Source organism: Lampetra fluviatilis, chromosome 2, assembly GCF_964198595.1.
Source record: "Lampetra fluviatilis chromosome 2, kcLamFluv1.1, whole genome shotgun sequence".
NCBI classification, from domain to species: domain Eukaryota; kingdom Metazoa; phylum Chordata; class Hyperoartia; order Petromyzontiformes; family Petromyzontidae; genus Lampetra; species Lampetra fluviatilis.
In genome coordinates, this window is record NC_136276.1 from 13,381,243 (window position 1) to 13,409,008 (window position 27,766).

The window sequence follows — 27,766 nt, forward strand, 5'->3', positions numbered from 1 at the left end:
TTTGTTTTTATTATTTGTTGTTATTGTGCTCGGACAATTTATCCTCATATTTGACATTCTGACCCACTGGTCTGCCCAACGCCTGAAATGTTTTCCTCATTTTCTATTCAGCTATATGTAAAAGTAGTTAGTTATTTTCATGTTTATTTAATTTTTATTATTTTATTACTATTTTTATTTTCACCTACGTGACTTTACCGAAAGAACCAAAGAGTATGGATCCTTGCAGTCACGAAAACTTCAAATCTAGAATGTAAAAGTATCTACAGCTTCATAACCAGTTGTAGTATTCCACTGTGTTGTGTGGCTGTCCCCAAAGCTTCAGACACGTATCACTGTTTAAACAAATAGACTAAATGACCACCGTCAGCAACTGCCTCGACTGCTCCATTTATTACTGCATTTTATAACCAGCATTCACCCACATGACACCCTTCCCTGTATGCATAGGCCAATCTCCAACACTCTCTCCGAACTCTCTATTTATGGGCTATGAAGGCACATTGCCAGAAATGTCGCCTATTACGCTATTTGTTGTCCCTCTTAAAAGCAGTGTTGTTGACAAATGTGTTAAGCTTTTTGTTATTTTCGCATGTGCACAACTGCCAATGCGGTCTCACCAAACAATTTGCCAGATTAGGAACCCACACCACAGGCAAATTTTAATTGCAACTCTTTTCATTGTCTGAATGTAATGTCTAAACAAAAATCTAATAATTTTACATCGCGTCGTTCATACAAAACAACATTTCACAATCGCCGAGGATGCACAGACAAGCTGGGAATGCTGCCAGGCGATGAGGCGGTGCTAAAAATTGCTCTGCAGTCCTTTATAAATGTAGATGTTTTCAGCTAAATAGTGGGTGTTTTATACGTTTGGGAAGAAATCGGAGCACTGAGAAACTCGTGCATGCAAAGGGACAACACTCTATCCCATAAAGAAGGGATAGATGATATTAGCCCATACATTGTTGAATTGCAGGTGTATGCCTAGCCACCACCAAATACGGCACACTCATGGGGAATGTCATACCCTACAGACCATAGAATTTAAGACATTTGTATGAATTGAAGAGAGCGATGCAGTGCTGGGAGAATAGCACTGTCTATGCATTGTCGATGGGAAATTGTGTAATTGAGAATGTATAAATAATAAAATAAGAATTTCTACTCGTTGCATTTGATAATGAACATTTTCAACAACACCATTTGAAAATGTGTTGATCACTCATATATGGTATTCACAAATTCTAGGCATATTGACAATTTTAGTTTGTTTTTGTTTTCATAATCTGATCCTGTGTGCATAACACGTACAAAACAAGTTGCAAGGAGGACACTTGTTAAAACTTCGGGTTTTATTTTCACAAGAAATGTTACGTGTTATTGCAAGGGTGATAAAATATAGACTTGCATTGGGGCCGCGTGTCTTAACTTAAATAAATAACATACCGTAGAGGCAACTATACACATATCATCATTATTATATTTACAACAATGAAATTTCACATCTGCAAATAAATAATTCAGAGAGCAACCTCGCACAGTAGTTTCAATTAAATGTCAAGGATAAAAAAAACCCTTCAAGGTCATTCAGCAAATGTATATAAAGCAGGTCAAAGGACTCCAATCATCACGAGTCATATACAACACAACGAACACATACAGAATTAAGGACACTCACACAACAGTTATAAATTAAAGTGTGTGCAAACCAAGCGTTCTCACATAATGTGGCAAGCATTTAAAGCGCTATACATCTTGTGTGGGCTGCGAAAAAATATGGCAAACTTGCGAACAAATATGAACGTTTTCAAAAATATGAATCCATATATGCAAGTTGTTACATACAACCTCTGGTACTAAAATACAGCACGTGGGTGCCGAGTGTGGAGCGTTTAAAGTGTATCGGTGCATGTGCTAGCAAATAATGAAGGCTAATAAATAGACAAAAACACAATACTCATGAGAACTCTAAGGGAATAAACATTAACATATTGTTATTAATACTATGTTTGCTTAAAATCGTCTTATGTTGCTGTGTTTTACGACCTATAATTTACAAGCACAGAAACTAAAATCATTCAACAGCAAAAAAAATCATGTTACCATTAAATGGATTTGAAATTTTTTTCACATTTTCCTTTTTTATGGCAAAAAAAATCTCTAATTCTCCCTTCATCTACGTCTGTTTAGGGTAATTTATAACAATGCAGTAGTTAACTTATGGTGTACCAGTGTTTTGGTAACACATACAATCTTATCGACAAGTTATTTCCATTTCTTTACAGCGCATTTCAATTGATGCCAAAAACTGAAGTTGCAAATTGAACTTGTGATAATGTGCGTGTGTGATTTCAGTGTCCATTTTATTTTAAGTCATATAACTTGTGCAAAAGCCGCTGTGTAATTTTGATGTGCGCCTTCAGAAGGTGTTTTTTTAAATCCTTTATATTAAGTTCGCTCGCTTGTTTGCTTGCTTGCGTGCTTGCGTGCTTGCTTGCTTACGACCGTGCAAATCTTTCGGTCGTTTTTAAACCCACTTCCCGTGATCCAATCGAGCTGATATTTTCCACACAGACTCGTTGTGCGTGACAATTTATTTTCGTGAAAATTTTTTTCCAAAATTTTACACTGTTTAGGGAATTTTTTAAAAATATTTAATTACCAATTGCTTAATGCTGGCAGACAATTATCTGACCCATTGGTGGCAGCCATCTCAAGCCAGAGGACGAGAGGACTCTAGCCGCCACGCATATAAAGGATTTAGAGTGAAAAACTTTCTTTTTACGGGTTAATTTTTTTAAAGCTAGAATTCCACAGTATCACTGCCCAGGATAAGGAAGCGGTTTGACACTCGTGACTCAGTGTCATGTTTGAGTGCTAAGCTGCGACGTGGGAGGGAATGTTGCTACACGTTCACAGACAATGTGTCACCTGCACTTGTTCTTATTTTTATCTTTAGTTCCAGCATGGTGCTTTAGTATGTAGCTGTTTTAGCCTGCCTTGGCAGTAAAAACATCGTGGCTGATTTAAAGCGAGAACTGATCTCATTTCCGTTGTGTGTGTGTGTGCATCACTGTGTATGTAGTGTGTATATATATGAATTTGCAGTTTAAAAGCTAGGTTTATAACACAACTAACTATAATATGCAATGACGCTGCATGTGTGATTAAAACAATTTGTAGAATTAAATGTACGTGTGAACAATATATAGTCTAAAATGTTGTTTAGTTTAATTATTTTCATCATGCAAGACAGTTGAGAGTTGCAAATGGCCAGTGTATGCTTTCTTCCAACATGGAAAATGTTATAATAAAAAAAATGGAGGACTGTGTACACTAAACTGTGGTGTGGGGATGCACATGATTTTACTCGTGACATCTGCCCGTGCTTTTATTCGGATGTCCACAAATGACTTCATCCCATTTTAATGTATGTGTGTGTATTGTCTTTATAGTAGTGTTTGCCTTCTGTAAATACACACGCACACACAAATTATACAATGTGAGAACTGGTCAAAATGTTTTCGAGCATTGGGTCACAGCGACATCATGCTTGCCAAATTTTATAGCTCCTGATTTTGTTCTCATCATAGGATGTAATAAGTGCATTTATATTTGGGGTAATTACAAAGGGAAATAAAGTACAGCATCTGTAGGTGTGTGCAGGATTTGCATGTTGCCTCCGAAGTTTTTCCTGCCCCATTAAATGTGAGTGTGCCTATGGATAGTTGTACGTATAGGTTGAATGTAAAGTGTAAAGGTACAGTCCTGCAACTACTTGCTCACCCCACTGCTGGCGGAAGGGCCTCCACTAGCGGGAGCTCTAGAGACTCCCTGTAGACGATATTTGTATGTACATGTATTGTATGTACTGCATACATATTTATAAGTTGATACTGATACAGTTGTAAATTCTGTATATAAATGCTTATGAAGACCTGTATGCATAAGGGAATAATTTCCCCCTTTTGTATCCACATTAATAAGTGTCAAATTCTCCAAAAAAACACTGTCAAATAGGTACATATGCAGTATTTTCGTCCACTTCTATGTAAGCGGGCATCGCGCGAAGCCGAATATGACATCTCTGCCTGCCAATATCATCATCCCTGTACATAAGTACAGCAGTGTTGCACAAGAGCAGCCGTTGTTATACTGTTGACCGAATACTGATGTTCGGTGTCGGTGGCACAGCTAAAGCATAGCCTCTGTGCGGCATGTGTTGCATATTGCTGCGGTGTACTTGGTCACACTCTTAGGTTTTTTCGGGAAAATCACGTACGTAAAAAATAAAAATAATATAAATAATAATAGAAATTATATTTTTATTTCTATTATTATTTCTATTTATTATTATTTATTTTTACCTACATAATAGAAATAAAAAATAAAATTTCTATTGTACTTGGTCACACTCTTAGGTTTTTTCGATAAAGTCACGTAGGTAAAAATAAATAATATAAATAATAATAGAAATAAAACATATAATTTATATTATTATTTCTATTATTTTTAGAAATAATTTTTATTTCTATTATTATTTATATAATTTTTATCATTTATTTTTACCTACGTGACTTACCGAAAAAACCTAAGAGTGTGACCAAGTACAATAGAAATTATATTTTTTTATTTCTATTATTATTTCTATTATTTCCATTATTTATTTTTACCTACGTCACTTTACCGAAAAAAACCTAAGAGTATGAATCCTTGCCAGTCACGAAAGCTTCAAATCTAGAAATAAGTACTTGCTCGTGTTTGAATGCGTGCGACGCTGCCACTGCGCACGTGTGCGCGCGCGGTGCGGAGCGTCACGCCCGCACCGCGGAGCTCATGGGGGCAGTGAGTGGCACCATGGAGCCGCAGTCGTACTCCACGTCGACAGTGGTGTGGGGCCCCGCCGCCGCTCCACTCAGGCTGCTCATGGACGCGTCGTGTTGCCGCTCGCGCAGGCTCTGGATGTAGCTCTGAGAGACACGCGGGAGCCCCCACGGGGGTGACAGGAACCTTACGTCAACTCGCGTAGATGGGCAGCTCTCACCTCGCCACGGAACAACGTGTTGCCACGGTGTTTTGTAAGAAAGCCTTCTACTGGTAGGAACGAAGTGAACCAGCCTACAATAGATTATATCGTCCGTCCGTCCGATGTCCGATTAGGTGTAGCAACATCGCCCCCTACTGCAAACACTTGGCAGGACCCTACAAAAACCTTTAGACTCAGTGAGGCTTTCCTGGCTAAACAAGTGTAACATTCCCTTATAATTCCCTGAGATAGTTTTTAATTAAAACATTTAAATTCAAAATTAACTCACAGCGGCCTAAAGCCTACAGCTAGGCCTAAAGCCTAGAACTAGGCCTCAAACTCTCCCTTCGTGTCGTACCCCCGCCATTTCATTTTATTATAGCCATTCATTTGTTCGTTCCTACCAGCCCACCCCGCAGGGACCTGTTTAATACACTACCACATTGTGCGGTCTTATCATTGTCTTTGCTCACAAGGATCTTAGGAATGCGAAGGCTGTGACATCTTTCACCTTTCTCACATCTGTCACCAATTATTCTTCTCCTCAGTGAAGAAAACACCCCAACCCCCTCGTTCATTTAAATAATCTTAGTGCTATTCCATCTCACACACTAATGTGCACTGCCGTGCATTTTGTGTACGTATTTTAATTAGACGTATTAATAGTAATTAAAAAACTGTAAGCCCAAAGGATATCGGTGCTATTTGGACACCAGACAGATCAACTGTGTTTTAAGTGAGCGTCTATGAAACATGAAAGGCTGCTGCATATGCAGGAATTGTAAGCAGTGGCAGAATATTATTGCATCATTTTCATGTTTGTGCCAAGACGGAGTATACCCCTGGGCTACATAGCTAATCTTTCTGGCAATGTACATGTCCTTTAAACTGAACTCAGCCTGCATAGATTATCTCAGCTGAGATTGAACATTTTAGTGGTACAGTATATACAATCCTGCTGCAAATTTGTACAATTTCACTTTGGGGCTGTAAGGACATTAAGAGTTGAGCAATACTTCTGGAAAATCGACTTTAAAACTCAAGCCTAATAGCTTTGTCATTACTCTCCCAATACGTCCCATTTCCATGAGAGCATCCAGCAACCCATGGCCCCTCCAGGGCTGGCCTAACATTGACCGAATGGGCCACAAGGAGCAGTACAGAGAGGAGACATCTGCGAGTTGTGCTTGCAGCTAAAACCAAAGGCCAATGGCATCAATGGGAAAACAAATAGCACTTTTATTACACCTTATGCCACAAGGGAGTGGGGAAGTGTTGGGCATGAGTTTGCAGTCATAGCATCAGCAAGGGAGCAGCATAGATGATATACAGTGGTCGTTTTTTTGTTTAAAAAAAAGATTTTCTATGGTTTTATTTCAATTATGCGTTTGGTGTCATGCCATGAGCAATTTTTTTTACGTGAATTCAGTTAGAGGATGGCCCACGGAAGATTATATCACAGAAATGCTTCTGAGTAATTCAAGTGACCTGTTATTCATAATAGGGACATTGCAATGTCCTATGTGCCCTGCTATGGATGCATTCATCACATGGTAATTAAACGTTTTAATTCTCAGAGGAAGATTTTTTGCCAAATTAAGGTAATAACTACATTTTTCAACGGCTTTATCTAACTTGAAAGCTGTGTTGTGGTCAAATCTTCCAATCAAAATATCGTCCAGTTCCCGTTGTCCAATCGATCCCAAATTTTGCACACACTCAGATCCAAACACAATGCATGCCCGAATCAAAATCGGCATCAATTAATCAATTACTTGCCTCGTTTAAAGCAAATAATATTTTGTATGCAAGCCTTATTCGACGAGTGCTTTGCGAACAGGTTTTGTAAAAACATTATATTAATACCAATGTAGGAGTCGAGAGTTCTAAACTCGCCTGGAACATATTTTTTTTGGTACTATTTCTTTTATTTTTCCTTATTTAAGGTCAACAGTCACATTCAATGCTTTGGTGTCTTTACAAAAGTTGATTATGATGTAGTGCATCCAATAGGACACTGCATTGAGAGGGTCCGTGACGTCATTTTTGCACTAACCCCATTTAAAGTGAACTTTTAACATTCATATTGATGATTTTTTCCATTTCAAAATAAAGCTGGTTGTGGTGGACAAATCGGTTGAGTGTTGCCCTTTTCAATACATTCTGCAATCAAACCTGTGAAGTCTGCACCAAACGCTGCTATCCAAATAATATTTACAGAGTACGAGGTAATGAAAATGCATTGCACTATCTACCAAACGAATTGTCATCAAAGCAAACATTGCAAATGTGTTCGCGTTGCAAGCCACACATCAGCAGTAACAATAGAGCTGCACCGTCAATAGCTCACTGGAATAATTTAGATCCTGGTGAAATTCCAGATGTGATTCGAGTCTTACCACAGCCAGAACAACGTCTATTATCAAGAGTTATACCTTTTGTGAACATCATCAAATTCACTCCAGAATTCGGTCAATATGGCTTTTTGCTATGGACATCTTTAAAGTTAGTGACACATTTCCACGATCAATGGCTAATACTGGAATGGTTGTCATCACAGAACATCTTGAAAATCTCAACATCACACGTGCATTCTCTATACATCGTGAACAGGTTTACAATGCACTCAACTGGCTAATTCGAAACAATCCACTTTATCGGGATGTAACAATCAATGAAGAAGCAAACATCGCTGATGTACATTCAATTGCTATTCACTATGCAACACTTACCTTTGACTAAAGCACTGCTGAATAAACCACTCACACTAAAATTGCACATCTTATCACGTTTTAAATGACAATGTTTGAAGTGGGCGCACTTTGTTTACCGTAATACTTTCAGTGGCTGTAGGGGGGTGCGAAAGTTTCAGCGGAGGCTATGGATTGCACAATGGGAAGGGTTTTATCAAGCGTCTACCAGACGCGGAATCATAATTGCTGAGTCCCTTAGGCAGCTGCTATTAGCTGAGCACTATACAGTCGCGACCATGAGCTTTGTTTCAAACTTCCAATGGCTTTGTTACCAGGAGGCAATGGCGTTACCGTAGTGCCGCTATTGTCTGCGCAGTGCGCAATCTACCAGTGCTAAGACTGTACAGGGGTAACTACCCGTCCAGTAGCTGTAATAAGATGAGGTCGATTGCTGGTAAGCCTAACAGTACGCTTACTTACTTATCTACCAGTTATGTGTTACTTGTTTATTGGATATTTACTTTTGTTACTTATTTACTGTTTTAAGTTCACTCGTTTCCGGTTAGTTTGTTTTCTTTGTGTACGTTATGATTTTAATGTCAACAATTGATAGTGGAATATATTACAAATGTAAACTTTGTATTAATATGAGGGAATTCAGCTGCGGTAACGACGTTAAAGATATCAATGCATGCGGGGTATATGGAGGTGCGGGCTATCTGAAATTAGTTTTACACAAAACGCTATTTTTGCGGGGTATATGCGTCTGCGGGTTGTATGCATATGCGGGCTATATGCGGGAAAATACGGTAGATTTGTTTGCGCTGCATGGCATCAAGCAACTGAAGATATGTTTACATGGGCCAATGCAGGTGTTCAGTGTTGTGCAATGGTGTTGGCAAATATTGTAAGAGCTACTCTACTGCCACCAAGCATATGGACCATAAACACATTGAACGTGAACTTTATTGCGGGTGATGAAATGTATGAAACCATTCGATTGGCCAAACTTGCGAATCTAGGATATCCAATGACAGCTAACGGATATCTGGAAGTCAAACATTTCGAGTCTTCATCACTGGTCGAGCTGGAGTGGCCAAAACATTCCTACTGAATTTGTTGAAATATCAAATCAATCGTTGCTTTGCAAAGAAAGCTGTCATAGTATGTGCGTTAATTGAAGTCGCTGCGCGCCTTATCGGTGGATAAACTATTCATTCCACATTCAAATTGCCTGTTCAAAGAGATGGTCGAAGTGCTACCATGTCACCATTAACCCGACATTACTTACGAACCACGCGACTACAATGGAAGGACATTGAATGCATCATCATCGATGATATTTTAATGGTCTCATATCAGATGCTATGCATGATTTATATGCGTCTTCGACAGCTGAAGAATAAGTATGATCAATTCGGTGGTCTCAATGTCCTGTTGTTTGGCGCTTTGATGCAGCTTCCTCCAGTTAGACCAAAAAACACAACTGTCACTCCTATATATGGTCAGCCAGAACATCTACAACCAGCCATTAATCTATGGAGATTATTCACACTGAGCGAGCTTAAAGCCAATATGGGACAGCAAGTTGATAATACGTTCATCACTGTATTGAATGCACTGCGAGTTGGAGAAACGAGAGCTGAGCATTTCGCAGTATTGGAAAGCAGACGTCTTCAACAACCAATTGGAGAGTTTGCCATAGATAAAGCTCTGCGAATCTATCCAACGATGAATCAAGTTAATGCTCATAATGAAGCAGTGCTTCAATACTTCAGAGCTCTTAAGACCCCTATGTACACAACAACAGCACAATATCAATTAGTGGATGCTGCAAGAAATGTTGAAAATATCAAAATAAGCACAATCATTCCTAAGGACATCACATGAATTGCTAATATTTATAGGAGCCAAAGTCATGTTAAGATCCAACATTGATGTCTCGAAAGGACTTGTAAATGGTGCTGTTCGATATATTGTCCAGTAACACCACCATGTGTACGTTCGCAGATGCAAGCCTCTTTATACAATGTACAGGTTTTACATATCATCCTTTACAACCCATGCATTCAGCGTCACCCTATTCTCTGTAGAAAATACGAAACATTACATTCTGCAGTTAATACATCTTCTTTAATCACTTATTATATTTGCCACGTTTGCTTTGTGCGATTGGTTCAATGTTTGTGAATGTAAGCAGGTGTTTTTGGCATCTAGTAGGCATGTCGAGATTTGATAAATCGTCATGATTTAGGGTCACAATTTTACTTGAAAAGCAATTTACTTGTCTTGTGAATACTGTTTCATTTTCCCTATCTCATTTGTACAAGTTTGTTTGTTCAATTAGCCCAAATATAACAGCATGTCATTTGCATGTCATTTTCGTAAATCATAAATCATTGATTCTTTCAATTGAATGCATGCACCGTAAACATTTTAATATATTTTTACCTGAAAAGATTGATCAATTCATCGTTACGTGCCCAGCATCCAGGACACAGAACGAAGCCAATGACCACATGGGTGGCCCTCAGAGGCACCACCGCTCACTCACCCATTGCTTAAACTTGTGTTCCCGTTATTCAGCCTCACGGAGTTTTTGCAACAATGGAAGGACTACTACAGGAGTACCCCACAACTCGGTAGCCCTGCATTTTCTGCAACGTGCAGGGGTGTGGTGGAGTGCACAGTGGTCACTGTGAAGTGCTGCTGCAGGTCATACCGGAGGCAGCACATCTCCTGTGAAGCGGCGCACGGGGCAGGGCTTGCGGCGGTAAATGCCCTCAGGGGGGGCGCGCTGCCGCTTGCCCACGTGCTGTTGCTGCTTCTGCTGTCGAATCCGCATCATCTGCACGCGCTTTTGCCGGTGCCTGATTATCACTGCACCACCGTCCAAGCACATGGCAAGATAAGATGTCACCATGGATTTTGTAGCCGTGGTTAACAAATTTACTCGTGCAGCCGGAGGATGATGAGCAGGAAAAATATATGGTGGTATACAGTCAGGTGAATTTTGGATGTTGGATGTCAACTGAAACCAATATTAAATCTTGAGGGAGAAAGATATGACAAGACGTGGTGGCAGCAATGGCAGTGACCATGATGAGATTTTTATTGCACCCTTGCATGCCATTCAGCAGTGATAATATGGGAGCATGCAAGTTATGATTATTATTTCAGGATGTAAGGTTATCTTTGAATTGCGGCCAATGCTTTCAATCCATTCACCACTGTTGTCATCACCGTCATACCTTCGGCATGGTTGGGCCTCTCGGCCGTCACCTTCCACTGCACGAGGATGCCCAGCAGGCCGAGCGTGGGCCACACGGACAGCACGGCCCAGCTGTACCAGCAGAATGTCGCGCTAGCGCTGTTGGGCGAGCGCAGCCTGTCGGAGGCGTAGCGCACAAGTGCGAACATCTCCACAAAGTAGTCGACAGCGGCGGTCACAACGGCCGCTCCGAACGCCGAAGTGGAGAGGACTACGAAGGGCTTGGGCCACTGCAGCGTGAGCACTGCGAAGAGCATTCCCGAGCCCACAAGCGCGCCCAGCGGCACCCAGGCGGTGGGCGGCCGGTAGTAGGGCTCGATGGCCACAAGGGTCGTGGCGGCCAGCAGCAGGCCCAGCAGGAGGCCCGTGGTGAAGAGGCCGACTGTGCGAACTAGCATAGTCACGAGGCCGCAGAGCAGGCCGATGGCCAGGCCGATGCCCGCACTGGCCTCGAGCGTCAGTTCTGTGTCCAGCACACGCTCCTTGTGGCACAACAGGAAGATGACGACGGAGCCGAACATGAGGCCTGTCAGGAACATCACTGCCTTGATGCAGCGGTAACCTGCATGAGATAGCAGGCGCGGGGAAAGACGTCTTTTGCTGGACCATTCTTGGTACAGTTACAAGCTGCTGAAGAGTGATTAATACACAGTCACAGCAGTAGCCAGTGTATGTATGCTGCCTTGACATGAATAGTTGGTGTCCAAAATGTCCTGTTACCTCTTGGTTACCTAAGTCTGTATTTGATTTACCTATGTGTGTACTTAGAGCCCGATTTACCCATAGTCTCAAATTGTGTAGACCCTCCTTAAGGCCCTCCATTCCATATTGAAGTAACAGCTGAGCTACAATCGCACACCCATCGGATATTTTGCCTTTGAGTTACCATGACATCATCCATGACTTTTTCATAGCTAATGCTAGAATAAAACTGTGTTGTTTGTTTCAAGAAATTAGTGTAGTGAGTGATTTATGTTTGATGAATTTACCTTGGTAGAATACATTTGTCAATTTTACATCGGTAAATTAATGTTGGATTTTGTTGTTGTTGCAATTTGTAATACAACATACATACTTGTGCCCTTCCCTCCTATTAGCCTTAGGCCCCTCATAACCTTAATCTGGCCTTGTGTGTACCTATGTTAACATGATGGCAAATACTTTAAGAGCTATACTTTGGAGGAGGATAGTTTAGCAAGAGCTTGGGTTCTTGAAGTGGCAATGAACACAATAAGCATTCTCAAATGTGCATATGAAGCTAAAGGTGAATACTTGGACGGTATGAAAGTTGTGTGTCCCATCACAATTTGGGCTTTAATACCAACACATTACAATTATATTTAATCATATTGTTACTTGTCTTTACCCATAAAGCAGTCAGTTTGATGATGCAGAAATCACCGATTCACTTTGGTCACTCGCCCACAGGCGACCAGTCGCCTCCTCATCACTACCATGGTTACGATTCCCATGAACTTAACCCATTGACTCCTCCACCCGTTTTGAAGACGCGGTCTACCAGACAGTTTTGTCTACACCGTGTTCAACCGCCATACTGCAGGTTCTATTTCTGGCTTTCCCTCCATGTTTTGCAAAGATTGTATAACTTTGCTCAATTCAATAACCTTACTTAAATATTACACCTTTAATAATGCTGTCTGTTGCTGGCCACTTGGTATTTTAGGCCTTTCGGCCTGTGTTCAGCAATACTGGTAAAAACACAAATCGATGCTGTGAGGGCGAGAGGGCTTAGATGGGGATGTGTGTGGTTCTCAAATGTTACTTATTCTAAACTCAAACCACTCTGCAGCGTTGTTTGTGCAGGCTATATCCATGGGCATTTTCGAAATGAGCACATTTCATGGATAGCTTACAACATTTCAAAGAGAACATGTCTCCTGCTTTCCATGCAAGTAGTGAGTGTTAACTTTTCTCTATTTTTTACATTTTGCCCCGAGCAGTAAACTGTAACCCGAATCTTACGCCGGTGTAATAAGGGCTTTGTGCTTGACCATTGCTACCCCACCAAAGACTAAAACATGACTGACTGCGGATGGGCGACCCCGGCCTCAGCCACATCTCACCGAAGAAGCAGTAGACGATGCCGAAGACGCAGCACGTGCCGCAGATGGCCGTGGGCACCACAGTGTACGAGCGCTCGATCTCGTCCTTGCAGTCGCTCCACACGCCGCCCTCCGGCACCCAGTCCAGGCCATAGGGCCTCGCCGCAGGAGTCGGTGTCGGGGCTGAGGGGGCGGCGGCAGCATCGATGGGGGCCGGGGAGGTCATGGTGGCAGAATGGGGGACGGGCGGTCCCGCTTGTGACCTCGCTGTGGTTCTCCTTTACGTCGTCATCATGCCGCAGGGCTTAGCACAGGCAAAGCACGGGCACAGGCGTGGTCCACAATAGGCCTGCAGGGTAGGGTGCATCAGAACAGATGTGAGACTCGCCCATGACCAAATAAATAGCGAGGCGGTGGTGGTGCAAGCCTGTAATCCAGCACTGGACGCGAGGGTTGGTGAATCGCACAAATGTTGTGAAACTCCCTTCCTGTAGCGATCGAGGTGCCATACCGTCACTCGCCAAGAGAAGCCAGTACAGCAAGTGGACTAATCGCCATCCGTATCTATCTGTAAATATATAGAGTTTTGCCCCCTTGGCTGAAAACATCTTAAAAGAAAAGACAACCTAATACAAAACCCTCATGAAAATGAGTCCTATGACTAAGTGTGGCTTTCCTGGATAAGTGCATTATAAATATTAAATTATTATATGAATGTGCCATACCTCAGAAGCTAAGCAGGTATGAGCCTGGATAGTGCATTGAAGGGTTATCACTGCACAATCGTTGGCACAGGGCTGCAAGGGCTTTAGGGGCTGCCTGGTTGGCAGCCCTGCCATCTATGCTCTCCGACTTCACCGACACACCCTGGGCAGGGTAGATTGACAAAAAATTAACCCGTAAAAACAAAGTTTTTCACTATAAATCCTTTATATGCGTGTTCAATGGGCCACAACCCAGCCCACATTGGTCTTTGAAACGGGCGGCTAGAGTCCTCTCGTCCTCTGGCTTGAGATGGCTGCCACCTATGGGTCAGATGAATGGCTGCCACCATTAAGCAATTGGTAATTAAATATAATTTATTTTTTCCTAAAAAGTGTAAAATTTTAGAAAAAATGTTTTCACGAAAATACACTGTCACGCACAACGAGTCTGTGTGCAAAATGTCAGCTCGATTGGATCACGGGAAGTGGGTTAAAAAACGACCGAAAGATCTGCACGGTCGTAAGCAAGCAAGCAAGTGAACTTAATATAAAGGATTTAAAAATGGCTCTACATAGTGGCGGCTCGTCACATTTCCACTAGGTGGGGCTATTGTGAGAGACCACTGAACATATGGTGTTCTAATTAAGAAAAACCTCGTCATGTTATTGGCCTTCCCGTGAATGTGATATAACCGTCTAATCTATCAACGGCAGACATTTTTCAACAATATGAAACAACAAAACTGACACCTTTTTTTACAAGGAGTCATGTTTGCATAGACCACAATACCTGCAGTCATAATGCAAACAAAAAACATAACTCTGATAATGATATGCACTGTCCTTGAAGTTGATTGGTCCACACCCGAGACAGCTTTCCTTAGAGCCTAGTCTCACATGGTGTTGGACCAGATGACGCCAAAAGGCGCACAACTCAAAGACAAAAAAAAGGTGTCAGTTTTGTTGCCAGATAAAAAGGGTAAAAAGCAATTATCATATTTTTTACTGGCAAATGAGGTTCCAATGGAATATGAAACAAATCAATAAAGCACTTAAATGCTGTCCTCATGACCATCAAGTCCACACTACAGGACCCCTTTGACAATGCCAAAAGCCTAAAGAACAATTAAAGATGAGCTGACACAACTCAACAAATTAGCCAAGGCAACTAAGACACCGCGTACTGAACAACATCAGCCACACACCGTCGTACACCCACCTACACAAAAAGGACCGAGTTGCTTGACATTCAACTGCTCCTGCAAAGTCATCCTTTCAAATTGAATATTTAGGAGTGACTCCACAGCATTCCTATTCTTTGGTTCATTCGGTAAAGTCACGTTGATAGAAAATTAAATCAAAAATAAAACGAAAAATAACAAAACAAAAAAATACAAAATTAAAATTTATAACAAACATTTCTATCTACGTGACTTTACCGAAAGAACCAAAGAATATGACTCCACAGTGTTCGTTGCTAATTCTTCGTTCGCTGCACCTGCTGCCATCGTCATTGCTGTTGTTTCCTCCTGGAGCGTGTAGACCGTGAGCTGCTATATTTGCACAGCGCAACCTCGCCTCAGCACATTTCAGTACTACAGTATTTGAGTAGTTTTCGGTGATTAGAGGATGAAAGTAGACAAATAATTAACTCGGTAAATAGATTATTGTTATATACAAGTGAATATCGCTCGGATTATAAACTACTCGTCATAGTGGAATTTGGGACATTGCTTAGTGGGTAGAGCAGCAGCGTGTCCAATCGTGTGACTTAAAATCCATCATCCCTGTGGTGGGGCGGGGAGTCTGTAAAATGATTAAACAGCAGGTAAACGCAACGATGATTACCTACACAAACAATGGAAGATTTACAAACCAGGACCTTTCCATTGGTAAATACAATTTCAAACACTGGCTCAGGACTGCTATTTGTTGATGAGTGCTACCCATTGCTCACTGGAGCATGGGGACATCGTGGCTTTCAAAATATATGGAGTTTATATTTTTCGGTAAACATTACATACTTCAATTCCGAGTGTCCTTTTGCTGATGAATGTTAATAGGTGTGACTTTTGCGTGTGAAATTATTTATTTGTCGTGTTACAACCGTGTCGGGAGCAAGAAAACAACATGTGCTGGAATTTAGTTAAAAAATGTTAATGCATGTAATTTTGTTTATCGAAAGTGTGACTATGCTAATGGGGTACAATTATTAAAGTCGACAATTTTCACTGGATGCAGAGGAAGTGACACCTGCTATATTTTCCCTCGAGTCTCTGCGGAACAGGGAAGGCCGCTCTTTTATTTTGCATGCAGTATGTTACTGTAATAATACACTCTTTCTTTTTGTAGTAGACACGATCCCGTGTGGTATTATACATCCAAGAGTTTATGACATTCAAGGAAATAGATTTTTGTTCTCTTTGCAGAAAATAGCATTTAGTTCGGCATTCGGCTCTGTGTCATCGCTATTGCCATTGTGTACAAGTTGTGGTGGCTGGCTCGCCCCTGAGCATCATCTCCCATAAACAAACCCCTCCCGTCCTCTCGCTCCTATCTCAGCAGGGCGGAGGGGGGGATGTCTCCTTGTGAGTGGTCACACAGGGATGAGCAGACGTGGCAAGCATCGGCTGTTTAAAAACTCGTGTCACTTTGTCGATATTGACGAATGGGATTTTGAAGAAGGACATTTCATTATGTATTTCTTACTATCTACGACTTCTTAATAGTATGTTAGAATCTTTTTTTTCTTTTCTTATTTCCCAGCAGGGTGATCAAATGTATTTTGTTTCAATGAAAACGTTTTCAAATGCGATCAATTGCAAACGAACGAATGCAATACCACTGCGAACTAATGATGCTCTTAGACGATGCTGACCAGCAATGAACATCCAGTACCTAAATTTCGATTTAAAGCTTTCGTGACTGCAGGGATTCATATTCTTGGTTATTTCGGTAAAGTCACGTAGAATGTAAATAATAAAATAATAAAAATAAAACATCATAAAATAATTCTCACGACGTTTCGGCCACAACGCAAGCAGCCGTCCTCAGGTGGAGAACAGGTCTGTCGAGAAGACAGGTCTGTCATTCAGACTCTGTCTTCAGGTGGAGAACAGGTCTGTCGAGAAGACAGGTCTGTCATTCAGACTCTGTCTTCAGGTGGAGAACAGGTCTGTCGAGAAGACAGGTCTGTCATTCAGACTCTGTCTTCTCGACAGACCTGTTCTCCACCTGAGGACGGCTGCTTGCGTTGTGGCCGAAACGTCGTGAGAATTATTTTATTATGTTTAATTTGTATTATTTTATTATTTCCATTCTACGTGACTTTACCGAAAGAACCAAGAAGATGAACAACCCGTACCTAATGCACAGTGCGACTCGCTATCGTTGCATAAGCAAACCCACAGCCAAAAAGCAGTGATTTTTTTGCACATCACCGACCTGTCATAACCCTGAAACCAACCTCGCTAATGATTTCTAGACTCGTAAAACATGCCCGAGGCTGACAGAGCCAAGTTTAACTACCCTGGCACAAAGCATGTCCCTCAAATAAAAACATAAGAATCAACAATACGATGGAGTATTGCAGTTAAAAAGCACAAACACATTAAAAAATAAAATCTCACGGAACAATGTCGAGGATGAAATGCTACTTGCATGTGGCAATGCATTCTCCCTTGTAAAATGGTTTAATACTGTACATCATTCCTGCATCACAGGGTCCACTTGTATAATGCCTTCTTCAGCAGCCACGTACCTTAAGGTGTTGTTAATCTTTTGAACAGAAACTTAGCGCTCAGCGGAAATTTCTGGGTGCAATCCAGGTGTGTTTATTGATTGATGCAGTCAGAGTGTGCTTGTGATGTAGAGCAAATTTCAATTATGCCACTCTCTATTAGTGTGTAATCTGCAAAGACCACAATCATTAATTTTAATTGCCACTAGGGGCTTCGTGACTGGGCAGCCGTGTGTAAACGGAATATACGTGACTTTACCGAAAAAACCTAAAAATATGAATAGGAATATGCTGAATCCTGCATGCTACACCAAGGTAGAAACGAACAAGAAAAACATATTTCTTTTCACAGTCATATACTCGAACAGTTTTTATGGAAATATCTCAACACATTTAATGAGGCTTGTTGGTTATTTTGCCTGCACGAATACCGATTTTGTACGCGACCTTCCTCCGTGCATGTTCTTTCGCAAAACACCATCAACGGTACACATGTACACTGCGTTCCTTTGTTTGAAAACACTATCTGGAATTACCTTCTCCACAACATCGCATCGGTATGCCTCGTGCATATGACTCAACCCACTCTGCAAATCCAGGCTTAAGCCATTTTTTTCCTATTCTGTATTAAACCTTCAATTTCTGTATTAAACCGTCATGCATTAAACCTAAATCTGTCATCACCTATATCTTATAGAGATATGTTCACGTGTGGAGCGGTGGTGTCATGGTTAATGCACTGCCCTACAAACCTGGAAAAGGCGAGATCGATTCCCGCTCACGGTCAACATCGGTAACAAATATCCGAGGCGGTTCTGGGCCTCCACTAGGTCGATTCAGCCTTAAATGTGTACATGGTGTTGTGTGTAAACATTACCACTGCGGAGACAAAGGTAACCCCGTGCGTCATGTAGTGCCCACCCACCCCCTATAGCTCCAGCAATTGCCCCAACAGTCTGAAAAAGGCGATACGAGAGCGTTGTCTTTGTTGTGGATATGAAAATACTTCCAAGCAATGATAGGGTGTCATACATTTGCAGAGAAAACCCCGACGTTACAGTATACTTCCAATGCACATTGTTGCTTTGCGAAAATCAGATAACGGCAAGGATGTCTATGATTATAATTACAGCATAAAATCGTGACCGAGAACTCCAGCCAGCCTCCTGCTGCTGGCCTCACTCTACCCCCATTCCTCATTTTGTCAATGAGCAATTGGCTAAGCAGACAAAGCTATTAGCATTTCAAGGCGCTTGCATCTTTGGGGCCACCTTCACATAAAAAAAAATACGTATCAGAGCGATCTGCTATGCTGCCCTCCCGTATATGACCCTCATCTCTCTCTGCTACCTTCATCTGTGGCTGTCAGTCTTATTCCACGTCTCCTTTTCTGCTTAGAGGCATCTCTGGTTATCTCACTTATTATTGTGCCATCGTGTTGCTCATTCATTGCAAAGGCATTGCAGAGGCTTCTGTGGAGATGGATGTCAACAAGTTATTTTTGGTTGACCTTACTCTGAACTGTGATATTAAAATGACATGTAAAGGGCTGTTTGAGATAACCGATATAGGCATTCCTCGATTTACGAACGTTCGGTTTACAATATTTCGCGTGAACCACAATTCACATATTTACGGACGATTTTCAACGAATGAAATCGAATTTCCGCCTTAACGAAATTCCACATTGCAGTGCCACTACATCGAACAAGAATAGCACATGGGCGGCTGCAACATCGATCTGCGGACAGCATTAGGGTAATCCTTAAAGTGCTACAGCAGCGACTCCATATCACCATTGCACTCATTCCCACGTGCAGATCTTTTGGTGAGTGCATTGTTCTAGTTTCCAATGTATTATTCGATCGTTTTAATACGTATGTTCTTGATTGTATTTTTTGTGCAAAGTTATTTAATTGTAGATTTATAGGTTAGGAGTAGAGTTGTAATGAATTCTCCGAAACACATCCCTAATTGTTAGAATTCAATTCATGGGAAAAGCCATTCCGATTGACGAAATTCAGTTTGTGCGGGTGGGTTTTCAAGAACGTATAACTTTCGTAAATCGAGAGATACCGAAAGTTAGGTGGTTAAATCAGTCACTCTGTACTATACAAGCGGTGAGGACAATCCCAAATCTCCACTACCAAAGATATGTGTTGCCTTGTTTCTAGATTACCGACTAACATCGACAAATAACGATTATAATGATGATCTGTCGTACATTATAACAAAAAAATGTATATAGCTTTTCTTCCTTTATCCTATAAATGTACCTGGATAAAATAGACGATTATAACACAACCCACTGCTGTGGCTCAGCAATAACCTATTTAATAAACTCCTTAAATTTGTTTTTAAACAAAGGTTTTATTAACAACTTCCTTTAACTCGAGAAGAACGTCAATGGCGCCTGCTTCTTGTGCGAGCCGATTCCACAGTTTAGGGACCGCGGCGTTTTTGACCGACACAAAAATAAATAAATAATGATTCGCCCATACAAAAAAATCATAATTGATTGAAAGGAGGCAATTAATTGATGAATTGATGCCGATTTTGATACAGGCGTGCGTTGTCTCAGGATCTGAGTACGTGTGCACAATTTTTTAATTGATTGGACAACGAGAAGTGGACGAAATTTTGATTAAAAGATTTGACCACGACAAACACAAGTGAAGTTAAATAAAACCTGATGATGATTGCTTGTGTTGCAATCGAAACGTCGTGAGAATTTTATTGTAAAATTTTTATTATTTTATTATTTTTCCTCTATGCGACTTTACCGAAAGAACCAAGCATATGAATCCCTGCAGTCACGAAAGCTTTAAATCTAAATTTAAATAGAATAAACCCGTTGAAGAATGCACGGCCCTTTGTCAAAGTGCTGCTGGATGAAGGACTGGCGCCTGCTGTTCCGGTCATAGGAGTTGTTGTCACCACATTTCACTCGGCTCTTCAGCGTGGGTTGATACCCATGATGCTTCAGGAACCCACTGGAGCTATGCACGTTTACATCTCAGTTGGGAACTCATTTCCTGAGAGTTTGGTTTGTTTTCCATCCTCCGTACCTCCGATGAGCACAGTTGGCTATGTACGGTGAGAAAGAAGTTCATACCCTGAGTCAAGGCTACGCCAAGCTGCACGCTGCTGAGATCACTTTTGTCATTCCATTGATGTAGATCAATGCTTTGCTGCATTACATTTACGTGAAGTAAACAACCCAAGTCAACACGATGGGTAATAGCAACAGTAGCAAATGACATTGATAAAAAAAATTGTGCAGTGTTGTGTACAATACGTGTTTTGTGCGCAATTAGTAAATTTGCACCGGTTTGCTTTACGACAGACATTTGCTCAAAGTCGTCTTAAATCATTTTCAGTATGCTGCAATGTCCTTTAAAAAAATAATGTAATTAGAAAACAACTAATTGCAATCTAATTCCTAAACTTATTATGAATGTGCCATATTATAACTTAAATTAAGCGATTTGCATTTATAGTTTTTTTTTTTCAAATAAGGTTGTATTCTCATGTGCTTGATTAACAGCCATGGAGGCACTGGGCAATTTAGCAGATACTATAAATATTTAGCACTGATCCTACATACAACAAGGTCACAATCTCACTTGCACTTTAAAATACACATCTGTCATGCAAAGGGTCCAATTCTTTAATTAAATAAAGTCTAATCCTGAAATGCTGCATGTCAGCAATATTGTATTTATTTTCCTTCTTTAGCCAAAAAATAATGCTTTCGCAGCAATAGCTTCCAATAAATAGCCATCGCAGAAACAGAGGAAAGTGTGGACATTGCTGCTCTGGTTGAGAGAATCTCTCATGGATTTCCCTATGTTGTTCTAGCAAGGAGCCTATCTCACTGGCACTGCTTGACCACAGAGTAGTGTCTTGGTCAGGAAGAGACCCATGTTGTAATTTTGGATGAAATATGACAAGAGCTTTTGCTTAAGACTCGTCACCTTTAGTTCCTCCAATTTCCATTATCTCATTTATTCGCGGTGGTCTGTATGATGACAAAGTTTTCGAGCTGTCAGGTAATTATCAAGAAAAATCATGATTGTATAATCACCTGTCTGGTGATGAGCTCTGCTAAAAACGAAAAACCTTAGCAACCGCAAGGCTTGCATGTTTTACTGCGCACTTACTTTTAACCACCACAAAAATGTTTGCACGTGTGAAAAACATGTTTTTTTTGTGAAAAGTGCCTGATAAAATAAAATAACAATGATTATAAATTATACAATGCATTGCAGTGAACTGATAAGAAACCGCCACCGATGAAAATGTCAAAATGTCAACGTTTAACATTTTCGGTAAAAACAAACGTATTGCAATGCAATTTCCTGCTTTCTCTCAGAACACACGAGGCTGTGAAAGGGCACGCGTTTTGCAACCTGTCGGACATCAAGAACCGTTTTTGCAGTACGCACGCAGAGCCTTCAGCTCGTGCAGTACGCACGCAGAGCCTTCAGCTCGTGCAGTACGCACGCAGAGCCTTCAGCTCGTGCAGTATGCACTGGCTCATTCGTGGTCGAGGGTGAAACGCCTTGCTGCCCTCTTGCGAAAAACGTAGGCAAGCGGTGTATACTCATATGAACCCGTTACTCGTTACACATATGGCACAGACGCTACGCATGTGAACACATTTATCACACGTGTGCCACAGACGCTAAGCATGTGAACACATTTATCACACGTGTGCCACAGACGCTATGCATGTGTGGAATACATGATCACGGATTTGACACAGACTAATATACCCATATACGTGCTCTAATTTAATCATATTCCTAGGAAAATGCATAGGAATTGCCTCTGGCTATGTGAGATAAACTCGACTGGTACCCCCCTAGAAATAAACATTCACGTCATGAAATAAATACATGTGTAGTGACATAGAATTGGTCACTTAGCAGCATAGCGCTGGCTGCTGGCAGGGAAAGGGATCTGCAGATTGTAGCAGCCCTGACTGACAGCAGGCCACGTGATAGACCCGAGAGGGATCTAGGGGAAAGGTTACAGAAGGGACACGTGGAGTGCCCGCTGGTAGGTTCCAGAAGGGGGGCGTGGCCAGGGCGGAGCCAGGCCACGCTGGCAGTATAAAAAGCGGTGTGGGAGGGGACCTCGGGGCTGTCGTTTGGAGTGGGATCCCCGTCGTTGCTGCTGAAGATCGTCACCCTTGTCGCTGTCGTCGACACTTGACATTGCGCTGCTAGACGGTAGTTGGCTGTCTTAGTTCAGCGCCGTCAGTGTCAGACGGCTCGTTTTGTGTGTAGGCTAGCAACCAGTGTAGAGAGACAGAGGAGTGTGTAACAATGTAGGGTGTGTATTGTACAAAGTGTGCTCGGTGTTAATTAAAGAACTGCCTCCAAGAACTTACCTCTCCAATTCAGTCACTACACATGGCTGTACAATGAAGTAAAACCAAATTAACCACGAATTTATTACTTCTCATTTTTTTTTCAAGCATTGTCAAAGAAAATTGGTTTTGCAGAGAATATTTTGTGTGAACGCATAACCAGTAATTATACAGAAATACACAAGACTATATTTTTTCGTGACATAAGTACATATCACAATTCGTGGCCACAAGCACACAATTGGGCATAGATAGGGCTGGTTTTATTTTGAAAATGTCTATAAAGTAGACGGCATCATTAACACAAAACATGACACTCCAGTTCTTATGAATTATAATTAGAATTTCAGAAATATTTATTATAATTTAGAGCCCTGTATAAATCCACTCATGGGGGCCTTTCCATGTCATGTCAGTCATGTTGTTTGACCATACTTCATCACATTTGTCAGTGCAGGTTGGTAAAGGAGAGGGCCCAGGACAAGTCCAGATATCACTTGCCACTGTTGTTGGCTGAGAATCAAACCTTAGTTGCTGGGTTTATATTTCAGCGCACTTACCACTATTGCACCACTCCTAATGTCGTATAAACAATGCTGTTGCTGCAGCACATCGTTATCAATGTGAATAGATTCTTAAATGGAGAATGTCCATTGGTAATGGAGATAAAGTATACATGAAGGAAAGTGCATTTAAAGAAGGTTAACATACTTGAGATTTACACTTGCACACACCACCTTAATTTCCAGTCCTTCATCAGCCAAGGAATCTGGAGCACATTCCACATCACAAGAGTATACAATTCCACATTGGAACACCAGATGGGTAACACGTACTATACATTAAGGGACATGTAATATCCTAGAAACATACATACAGGCAATGGCTGTAGTGGATATCATGCTTATATAAGGCAGTGAACGTGATATTGTTTCTTTAAGGCGTACGTGAGAGACTAGAACACGCAACTACCTGTTCTGACATTCAGGGTTTCTATGCATTTAATGTGCATGTAGTCAATCACATCAATTGTTTCTGCTTCAAACATCAGTCTGTCGCTTCAATGAAAAAATACATTGAGGTGCATTGAATACCAACGTTTTGTTTTTTGCATCTGATAATTTCTGAATCTCGGCTTTCAGCAGGAACCCACTTGGCACGTTGACATATATTAGTAGTGTTAAGGTGGTACAGGTTATAATGGTATCGTGACATGAGCTCATGTCCCTGCTGATGTGTCAGGAGAGAATCGACAACAGGTGTGATTTGGAAAGGATATATGTGCTTCATTTAATAATTTATAATGGGGAGACATTGTCACTCGCTTCACGAAACATAAACATTCGCAGCCACATCGTACCGACAAGTAGTTTTGAAATGTTGGAATTGTGGGCAGAGAAGTGGGGGTTATACCTTGCGCTCAATGCGTCTTTATAGGTTTGCCAATTCTCTTTGGCACTTTTCTTTAATACACAATCCCCATGCATTAGTCAGAGGCACCCGCAGTAATGGAACTGGTAGTGCGCCAAGCTATATTGAACATTCATCATCTATTAGGAACTAAAAGTGAATTTGGTTTTATTCCTCAAGAAATCCTCTTGCTGTTAGATTCTATATCAGGCTGTGTCGTATTTATCTGCGACAGGCACGTGCCAGGGGAAGAGTGATGCTGCGAGAAAGTCCTTGATGGTGCTCGGACGATTTTTCACAGGGCAGCTTAGTGGCACCGTGCAAAATAAAATAAAACAGCACAATATTCATGGGATGGAGTGACACACCAAGGTTCCTCCATAATATTTACACTTTATATACACACGGTCGAGGCAGTTTTCGCTGATAATCACGGTCATTAATTTCATTAAAAATCAGGGGCTGCATGCAGAGGTGGGACAAAGTCATTGTTATGCAAGTCCAAGTCGAGTCGCAAGTCATCAAATTCATGACTCGAGTCTGACTCGAGTCCAAGTCACATGACTCGAGTCCACACCTCTGGCTGCATGTCACGCTGACCAGGGCAGTGCACAGTAATGCGTCACAATGTGCAAATAGGTATGCTGAAGGGGTATCACTGCGTTTCTCTGCGAATGCTCACTGGAATCTGGATGAATGTGGGCATTGCAAAACAACTGCCTATTGATTATTGAACATCCAGTCCACTAAAGGGAGCAGGGTGAAGTGAGAATTATGGTCTGAGCTGGTATTGTTTCCATTTTAAAACATACGCAAATGCATATTTTATTGTATGAATTGCATTAATATATCCATGAGATAGAAAATTGTCTCTTTAACACGTAGTCTTTCGTAAACCAAAATCATCCATATTATGGGTTTTTATTGGGTTATATCGCGTAAATATATTAATGTGTCGTTAAACCCGCCACCATCCGACACAGCCAACTAGTAAGGGTTGTCACGTAAACAGAACATGCCAATTCGTAACTAGTACAGCACCACACCGTTGTGTTTGAGAGCCAAGCCACAACATTTACAATCTGAATTCGACGTTTTGCCAGTGATTACAACTAGCTTCATCTCGTTGTTGGTGTGTGTATATCGGTTGGCAATTCACAAAATTATGTGTACCGTATTTGTTTTCCCAATTGATCGTAGCATACGGGTACAGCATATCCTTAATCTATATTTTCAAGACTATCAATGACCGTGCATTATTATGAAGTTAATTACATAACGGTTAGATAGCGGGCATCAGTTGACAAGTCAATCTGTGGCATAAAAAGAGAGAAGTACGGTGAGGAGTATAGGTTTGCAGAGCCCCTGCATGCTAGCGAGTGTTTGTGGACTTAATGTACTCGTATTTGATCACGATTCCAGCACAGAGCGATGTTATTTCTAGCTTCTGAAAAAAAAACACATAATCGTAGGGGTGTTTCACCATTTGCAAGGTGTTACATTTGAGTGCCGTTTGCGGTGCAGAATAAGTGGCTCGTCGTCTTGACAGCTCAAACTGGGCACACTGTGTATATGTTACCGAATCAAGCATAAGACTGAAATATATTTTGCCGTCACTGTGGCCAAATGTACAGAATCAGAATCTTTATTTAGACTGGGGGAGGAATCCGATGAGCTATGCAGCTCTTTTCCACAGATGTCCAGTGTGGGCGGGTCAGCAAGCTACAACAACAAACAATACAGAAAAACAACCAATAGGATTCCAAAATAGAGAAAAGGTAAGCAAGTCGCTAAAAATAAACAAACATAAAGTTAAAATTGCCCATACATTCCTGCCCATGTTTCTGCTCCAAATGCAAGAGCCTTGGCAAAGCAGCAACGTGCAGCAAGAGCCCTCGCCTGGTTGCAAAGGCTACGTAGTAAATAGTACACAAGTGAATAAATATGCACTTGAGCCTGCACTGATCACCATCCCACTCCACCCACGCCCTCTCCCTGCGCCCACGTTGCTCACACTCGTCCTATAGAGGCACTGTGACTCGGCGATTGTCAACATCTAGCCAGCATTGTTTAGAGCATACTACATGCAACTCAGGCGTGCGGATATAAAATACAATTATCAGTTAACATTTTTTTTATTTTAACTCAACACCTTCGTCAGAAAAGAGGTGATCTTCTAGGCAATGGTCCTTCATTCACAGCACGCAGATATGCCAGAGAGTAAAATGATCAGTTCGTACCCTAGGACACTTGAACTTGTGATGTTAAGTGTTGCGGCACACTCTGCTGTACTGAATATACACCTGGATGCATCTTCCAGTTGTACTATGCTGGATGTGACTCGGGGAATACTAGCACTAAGCATCAGGCACGAGTCGTTTCTTCTTCTTATGAGATATTTTCATGATGCGGGATAAAATGCTGGAATTTATAATTGGACGTCGGCCACTCTGTTCTTTAGGTGGGCATTCACATGTGAGCACAGAACATTTGGGTGGTGGCAGCTGCTCCGATGCTTGTTGGCACTCCAGCAAAAAGCAGGACTGAGGTGCTGCAATGTGAATCAGAGAATGTGTCCCTGGACTTGGACGCAGCCCGTGTACTGTAGCTGATGGAGCTATCTGATGGAGGAGCACGATGTATCTACAATGAAAACACGAGAGGCCACGTCGTGGCCTTCCCTACAATTTGCCCAATCATAGCAAAAGCTATATTGTGTTAGTACTCAAATTATGAACAGTTTTCTAGTCCAAATTAATAAAAATAAATCAGACTTGCTGCCAGAGCAGCCTTCATAACAATGCAAGACAATGTGTGTGAAATGTAATATGAAAGGAGACAAAATAATGTAGTTCTAGTTGTGTTTCATGATGATACAATAATTTGCACGTCATTCGTGTCACTTTGCAGAAGGACATTGGTAAATTCGTATTTATGTATTGTTTATGTTGAATACATTTAACAACATTTTTATGGAGCATATCACTAAGTACTTAATTTCCTACGATAAGCTTTTAACACGTATAACGCAGTACGGTTGTTTTTTTGTTTACATGAGAGGATATGAAATATTATCAATAGATATTTATCTGGTGTCCATTTGTCCTCGAACACCTTACGGAGCAAATGGTGTTTAATGACAAACATCGGCACATGCCAAACCAAACAGGCAAATACTGTGATTCACATATTTAAATATATATTGAATGCACGAGCACAATTTTTTTTTAATGAAGTAAACAATAATCACTAATCTCTAGATCGTTTCGTGGCATAACATGGACAATGCATGACATTTTTGACCGATGTTGGCAGCGTTATGGATTATGCTAAGCCGAGCTGTGAGCCTGTCTCCATTTTACCTTTGTCTGCTGTTTCGTGGAGCCAGCCTTGCAAGAGCCATCGGGATTCCTCAGCTGACGGAGAGAGCAGCCGTTCCATCACGAGCTCATGGGGAGGCTGGCGCCGGTTCGCCCC

At 41.4% G+C, this 27,766-nt stretch overlaps 1 protein-coding gene across 3 annotated transcripts; it reads right to left on the minus strand.

The window, feature by feature from the left end:
• Positions 1-2,414: 2,414 nt before the first annotated feature.
• LOC144943096 (transmembrane protein 198-like) lies at positions 2,415-27,741 on the minus strand. 3 transcript variants are annotated; one of them, XM_078870266.1, is made up of 6 exons: positions 27,652-27,741; positions 13,081-13,408; positions 10,977-11,558; positions 10,448-10,605; positions 4,863-4,976; positions 2,415-3,474 (listed from the first exon to the last, which is right to left on the minus strand). In XM_078870266.1, the coding sequence occupies exons 2-6, from the start codon at positions 13,283-13,285 to the stop codon at positions 3,373-3,375; spliced, it is 1,161 nt and encodes a 386-aa protein (XP_078726392.1). In that variant the 5' UTR covers positions 13,286-13,408; positions 27,652-27,741; the 3' UTR covers positions 2,415-3,372. The 3 variants fall into 3 exon arrangements, with proteins under 3 accessions (XP_078726392.1, XP_078726401.1, XP_078726410.1); XM_078870275.1 differs by lacking the exon at positions 27,652-27,741 and adding an exon at positions 23,591-23,624; XM_078870284.1 differs by lacking the exon at positions 2,415-3,474 and having other exon boundaries at positions 4,560-4,976.
• Between the last annotated feature and the right edge of the window lie 25 nt (positions 27,742-27,766).

Excerpts from the sequence above, each read along its gene's own strand:
- LOC144943096 (XM_078870266.1), bottom strand. The coding sequence starts at position 13,285 with ATGACCTCCCCGGCCCCCATCGATGCTGCCGCCGCCCCCTCAGCCCCG. Across the intron at positions 11,559-13,080 it reads CATCGTCTACTGCTTCTTCG|GTTACCGCTGCATCAAGGCA; the intron begins GTGAGATGTGGC and ends TATCTCATGCAG. Across the intron at positions 10,606-10,976 it reads GAGGCCCAACCATGCCGAAG|TGATAATCAGGCACCGGCAA; the intron begins GTATGACGGTGA and ends ACGGTGGTGCAG.